Source organism: Macadamia integrifolia, chromosome 4, assembly GCF_013358625.1.
Source record: "Macadamia integrifolia cultivar HAES 741 chromosome 4, SCU_Mint_v3, whole genome shotgun sequence".
NCBI lineage: Eukaryota > Viridiplantae > Streptophyta > Magnoliopsida > Proteales > Proteaceae > Macadamia > Macadamia integrifolia.
The window spans coordinates 10,940,377-10,947,629 of NC_056560.1; the positions used below are offsets into that span (position 1 = coordinate 10,940,377).

General features: G+C 37.6%; 1 protein-coding gene across 1 annotated transcript; it reads left to right on the forward strand.

Annotated features, from left to right (window-relative positions):
• The first annotated feature begins 237 nt into the window (after window positions 1-237).
• On the forward strand, window positions 238-1,906 carry LOC122076008 (protein JINGUBANG-like). The gene has a single exon (XM_042641262.1). The coding sequence runs from the start codon at window positions 341-343 to the stop codon at window positions 1,685-1,687; it is 1,347 nt and encodes a 448-aa protein (XP_042497196.1). The 5' UTR covers window positions 238-340; the 3' UTR covers window positions 1,688-1,906.
• The last annotated feature ends 5,347 nt before the right edge of the window (window positions 1,907-7,253 follow it).

Here is a 7,253-nt window from a genome sequence, read left to right on the forward strand (position 1 = left end):
TATCTTTGTTATGGCAGAAAGAAGAATTGGTTCATATCTCTCCAATCGTCCTCCTTTGCCTTTTTTTTTCTAACCTTTTTCATTAAAAAAAAAAAGAAAAAAGAAAAAAAAGAAATCCGAAGTGAAACACCATCCATTGCCTTCATAGCCTATATACATATAGACAGGTTCATAACCATTGCCAACTCTTATCCTGCTAGGAATTCCAAATATTCCTTCCCTGCCCTTTTCCCCCTCAAAGCCTCACAAGTTACTTGCTCTCTCTCTCTCTCTCTCTCTCTCTCTCTCTCTCTCTTAGGGGCTTGAAGCTTCAAAGAAGGAAAAGAAGAAGAAGAAGAAGATGGGGATAGTGCCATGTCCCTTGGCATGTCACACAGACAACGACTTTGAATCAAACGCAAACCGGCGACAGCAGCAGCAAATCCTCCACTCAGAGTTGGGTTCCTCTCTCTCATCCCAACCAAGTCTACCCTCCGTTCCTTCCCTCACCCCACAACCCTCACAACGAAATCACCACCACCACCACCACCACCCTACTCCTCCCGCTGCCTACCACTGCATCTCAACTCTCAAAGGCCACTCCTCCTACGTCTTCTCCCTCGCCCTCGCCGGCAAATTCCTCTACAGCGGCTCCTTGGATCGTGAAATCCGATCCTGGCCCCGTCATCCTCCTCTTTCCAACACTCCTAACCCCAACCTCAATTCCTCTTCTTCCAACAACAACGTCGTCGCCGTCGGCAACGGCGCCGTCAAGTCCCTCGTTTTTTCCGGCGACAAATTATTCAGCGCCCACCAAGATCACAAGATCCGAGTATGGCATATCGACAACATCAACCAAGATAAAAATATGTACAAGCTCTTAGCCACTCTTCCCACGCTCAGCGACCGTGTCCTGCGTCTCCTCCTACCCAACAACCACGTCCAGGTTCGTCGCCACAAGAAATGCACATGGGTCCATCACGTCGACACAATCTCCGCTCTCGCCCTTTCTCGTGACGGTTCCCTTCTCTACTCCGTCTCATGGGATCGAACCTTCAAGGTATGGCGAACCTCCGATTTCAAATGCCTCGAATCTGTTAGTAACGCACATGACGATGCCATCAATGCCTTAGCCTTATCCAACGATGGGTATCTCTACACAGGCTCAGCTGATACCAAAATTAAGGTCTGGGGAAAGGGAATGGGAAAGGGAAAGGGAGAGCTCCGTGGTGACAAGAAGCATTCCCTGGTGGCAACTCTTGAAAAGCACAAATCCACCGTTAATGCCTTAGCTCTTACTACTGATGGGTCTGTGCTTTACTCCGGCGCTTGTGATCGATCAATTGTGGTTTGGGAGAAGGACAGTAGTGCCGCCGCCGGCGGCAGCGGCGGAGGAGAGCATATGGTGGTGGTTGGGGCGTTGAGGGGACACACTAAGGCCATTCTGTGTTTGGCTGTGGTGTCTGATTTGGTGTGTAGTGGATCGGCAGACAAGACTGTGAGGATTTGGAAGAGAAGTGTTGAGAAAAGTTACAGTTGTTTGGCAGTCTTGGAAGGACATAGTGGACCCGTTAAGTGTCTTACTGCGGCCGTTGATCGTAATGATTCCTTGATCACAACCTCTGCTTATTCAACTTCTTATCTGGTTTATAGTGGCAGTTTGGACTGTGATATCAGAGTCTGGCAGATTTTGGTTCCTTTTCCATAGGCTTGGTTTGTTTGGTTTCAACTTGCAGGTTTTCCATACCCTTAATTAATTAATTGATTTTTTTTTTCTTTTTTGCTTAGTTAGTTTGTTGGGATGAGAAGATTTTGTATTACTTAACTTAAATATATCTTTTTGCTCTTCATATTTTTTTTCGTCAGAGTTGGTGACATGTTACTGTAAATGATGAGTAAGCAGAGCATATTATAGGCTGTTTGTTTTCATTTTTGTATAATTAGTGGTTTTCATTGGTTTGTTAAAATTTCAAAGTTTTGTTTTAATCAGAAATACTCAGTTTTGACCATTTGATTCAGATCAAAGGAGCTAAAGGAGTTAGGAGTAAATCTAAGATGACTCTGGGAGAAATGCGAAGAAAAATATATATACCTTAGGATTAATAACTAGTATGGCTTTGAATACAGCTGATTGGATAAAAAGGTCCTATGTAATCGACACCATTTGATTAAATGAGATGGAGTTAAGTTGAGTTGTGGAGGATAGGCTTCGATTAGCCCTCTAATTTGTCTCCTGAACTATGCCCATAGTGTAGGGTTCAACCACCATCTAAGTGTCCTAGAACATCCCCTATTGCGTAATACCCTCTCCCACCAATGCACAAGCTGCAATCGAGATTCTCCTTTCCCATGGCTTAAGGAAAATTCAGTTCAAAATAAAATATCTTAAAATATAACATTTAAAAAAAAAATTAATGTTTAACATAGTAATTACATTGTTTTTTATAGGTGCCACCTACTAACTTATTCTAGATCTGAGAACTTGAAAGGAAAAAAAGTCTTACCTTTGCACAACCTTTCAATGGGGCTCAAAAAGCCAAAATGTGGACTCTTAGTTGTTATTCTTGGTACTGTAAATGGCAGCAATGGTTGCTGTTTCTATTATCTTTAGCTTTATTTAGCAGGTGATTGATTAGAAAGCAGTTAAGGGTATAATTATTTTTTACATGAAACGATGGTATGGGGCTAAGGAGAAAAGGTATCAACCTTGCCTACATCTTTTGTAACATGAATCCCTAAATTTCAACTTCTTCAAAAATGTGTTCTTTTCCAAAGATGATGATTGGTTCTGCTGCAGGATTCCAGGAGACAAAAGAGGGTGCAAAAATATATTACTGAAGCCAAAACCAAGAACAGCACTCACCCTCTTCCATGTTCTAGACAAAACACACATTCTCCTTAACATTCCCCTTGTCTTTCATGGACTAATCTAAGTTAATCATCTAAGATAAACAATGAATTAAGTACTAAACTGAATTCATAGATTAACAGTTTCCTCTGCCGACCACTTACAAGTCAAATTAGAATCAGGAATCTGATTTATTAATATGATATTTTTTGACATTAATAATCAGAAAAGTAGTGTTAATATGAAAAGAGTTGGGTACTTTAAATGGATCCTTAGGAAACGCTCAAAAAGATCTAAATGGAGTATGATATATTTTTAATCAATTCTAGAAGAAACCTATTTATATCAATAATCATTGTTTTAAAAAACAATTAAAAATGGTTTTTATTTTCTATTCAAAGTATAGTGGGATAAACAAATAGGATTAATATAGTGGAAGAGTTCAAAGTGGAAAAATGTAAAATTTGATGAAGCCTACCTACATAGTATACTTGAATCCTAGTGGGAAGCTTAGTTGATAACACCTCATTTTATTTTATTAAATTTTTAAGAATGCCTAAAAGGTTCCAAAATGAAATTAGGAAAATAGAGAATGTGGTGGTGGGATTGCAAAATGTCAAAAGGAAGCCTTAATATATGGAAATGGCTACATTCATTGCCTAAGATGTTTTCTAGAGGTAAGCATTGAATCACTCTTGTAGTGGTAAGAAGGTCAATAGCCTAACGGTGGAACATGCTTCCTAGCTTTAAGTGGCTGCATTAGCTGCTATTTGCAGATGCTGCTAGGAAGTTCCTATTATCTTTAGCATCATTTGACAGGGGATCAATTTGTATTAAAGAGTTTGGGATAATAATGGGGTGGGATCATGGTTTTAAGTATCTCCGATATCGATACGATACCCTTCGATACGTATCTTAAATTTAGCCAATCGATACGATACACACCGATACGATACATAAAATTTTTAAAATCCTTTCATATCGTCAATACACCACCAATACACATCGATACGATACGATATGCCTCGATATGACTCTATGAAAAATATAAAATTGAGGTAAAATATATGTTTCGGTATGTATTGGTACGTATCGGTGAGTATCGTTATGTATCGATCGGTACGTATCGATATATATCGGCACGTATCGGTGAGTATCGATATATATATATATATATATATATCAGTACGTATCGGTGACTATTGATACGTATCGGTGAGTATCGGTATGTACTGATACAGTGCGCTACGGTCATATAATGGCCAAGATGGGTAATTTTTCATAAAAACATGATTTTTTGAAGGGTTTTTGTTCCAAAGTTGCTGTCAGCCATATTTTTCTCTAACTAAAGTGAAAATCAAGGTTGGGAATAAGGATTTTACATTTATGGGACAACTACAAACCTTGAATTCTTAGTACGATACCCTCAATTTAGTGTTTATGCATAATACATGTTATCAATAGCTTTTTTTAACAAATTCCTTATGCAAAAGTGTTTAAAAAAATGTTTTCTATCCATTTATGTGTGTATCTTTAGCGTATCTTAGTGTATCTCCGATACGATACGATACTCTCCGATACGTATCTTAATTTTGGCCGATCGATACAATGACCGATATCAATACTTTAATCCTTGGGTGGGATCTATACACCGCCAGTGTGTATTGACAGCTTCCACATTAAGTCGATAAATGTTCAAGAAGGAGCATCTCACGATTTGTATATAAGAGATTCACAAGGTCAAAGAGGAGGAAGAATGTGGGAGAACATGTACTACTAGCAATGTGCTTATCATTTTCCCTAAAAATTTATTGAGAGAGTGTTTTCTATCCAGGAGAGTAATCTATTCTGGTAGGAAACACCCAATGACTACCCTTGGAAAAGAATCATTTCAGGTTAATCAAGAGACGGGACAGAGAGATAGACACAAGGTAGAAATAGTGTAGACTACGCTCTCAGGAAAAAATATTTTTTTCTAAATTTATTACTTTGTTTATAAGGAAAAAGATCCCTACAGCGCCAAGGTCTATGCTTTCCCCTGCCCACTTACATTTTGATGCCCTAAATTGACTCTTTATTTCATCCTTAACCATGTGGGTCGTTTATATTTCCCCACATTACGATTGATGTGGTTTAAGAGATTCCTTCCACACTGTCGGCATGCGAAACCCTCTACAATATTTATAAAAGCTGGAATGGTGGATCAAGGGAAATTAAAATATATTTTCTGTAACATAAACTCTTAAATTTCAACTCCCTCCCCCTTTGTAATCTTCTTTCAGGAGATGAAGATAGGTTGAGCAGTAGGATTTTAGGAGATAAAATCATATAAAACCCATTACTTTCTAAGGTCTCCAAAATATGTTAGTGAAGTCAAAACCGACACTCACCCTCCTCAATGTTCTAGAGATAGAGAGCCAAATTCCCCTTAACATTGGCCATGTCTTCTGGTATAAGTGGTATTAATCATAAAGTGAATCAACATAAGCATTGACCAAACATAGAAGCAATCAATATGTAAGCTACCAGAAAGAGTGAAGGATTACTATGTAAAAAATTTCTCACCCAACTAAAGTTAGTTTCAAACCTAAATCCGAAAGTTAGAAAATTAGAGAAGAAACCATTTGGATTCGGTTTGGAGACAAGTTTACCAATATGAAAATGGCTTTGCACTTCAAGGGGTCCTCCGAAATTATTCTAGAGCTCCTTAGGAAGCATTACTCATTTCAAATCACTTGAACGGTAAAGTTAATTAAATAATTTTTTTAAATCAGAAAAAAAAAAGGCACTCACTTCATCCTTGTCAGCAAGCCTAGGTTATATTTGCATTTACAGGAAGTTTTGAGATTTAAGAGAATTTTATAGTATATATTTTATGGGATTGAGTTTTCCTTTATTAATTGTGAAAGATGAATTCTTTGAGCATAGGCATCAATATCGCCGTATAACCTAGCGGAAGGAGTATTTCGACTCCAAACAATAGGGGGTGGGAGTTTGTGATCCTATAGCATGATGACACCGCCGGTGGTAAAACTATTCTTCCCACTTCATTGGCGAAGGAAAACTTTTTACCTACTTTATATAGTACAAGAACCTTTCACTTAAGGGTCTCCAAAAATCAACATAAGAAAATTTAGAAAATGATAGAATAAGAAAGAATGTTAAAAGAACCGAACCTTCATCTATTAGTAATGCACTTTTTGGTAAGGAATAGAATTCGCCTAGGCTTTCTCAATAAAATTCTCCTGGACATACTGGCACATTTTGCATATCATAATGGTTAACGCCAACTTCACAGTATTATTTAATCATTGTCAACATAGAGCCTAGGAACATGGAGTCATCGCATGGCTAGAGGACCAGGGCACACGTCCCTAGGTCACCGCAATCGTGGGATGACTCCCTGTTCTCTGGGCTCTATGGAGAGAAATCTTATCTAAAACTTTGTGGAGGGGGTAGACCCCAAAATCCCCTATTCAAGTCTTAAAGTTTAAATCAATCCAAATTTTACTAGTGGCAAAAAAAATTCTAAGACTACCAAGATCTATATTAGGGAATCCATGATCATATATGAAAGAATATGACGTTAAATGAGAGAGTAAGTAAATGAATTTAAAATTAAAATTTATCCAAAAATCAAATTTTCCACTATCAGCTTCCACATGAACAAAATAGAGTATCCTTGACCCAAGGATCCTCATGGTAACCTGTCAAGCATCAAACCTTCTACCAGAAGGAAAAGGGAAAGAAAACAAACAAGAATGGAAGAAAAATTTTCAAAATCATGATTAACGTAAAAATTTCACATTTTCAATCGTGATTTTGAGTTCAAACCATTGCATGTCTTATCTTGACTTGGACTGTGGGTTTAAAACAGTAAAATATTATTTAAAGAATCATAATATTACAGTTATGGATGGATTAAGAACCGTCATTAGTTGATTGTCGGCAAAATAACGTCATGGGGATCAACTCAACAACAATTATTATTATTTTAAGGAAAAAAAGAAAGTTGTCCAGTCGTGTGGCTCCACCCAAACATAGGTGCGTGTAAAATTACTATTCCACTCCTTATGAATAATAATAATAAATAAAAATAATAAAAATAATAAAAAAATCAAATGAAAATTGATGCCCCTATGAGCACTCGCACCAACATGGGGCCACTTGATCAGGCAGCGATTGCTCGAGTCTATAACACTATTCAGATGGCAATTATTGATGCCACATCACCTTACAATCAAATATGGTTTAGGCTTATGTAACTTAAGGTGCCCCAAATTGAACTTCGTATGATACCGAAAATTTCTATTCTTGGCAATATGGCTTGCCATCACAGCATTCCACAACTTTGTCCTGTTTTAAGTTTGGGATTGTTTGAATGACACCTTTATATGTGTATTTAGAACTTATGATCTTCTTATAA

Excerpts from the sequence above, each read along its gene's own strand:
- LOC122076008 (XM_042641262.1), top strand. The coding sequence starts at position 341 with ATGGGGATAGTGCCATGTCCCTTGGCATGTCACACAGACAACGACTTT.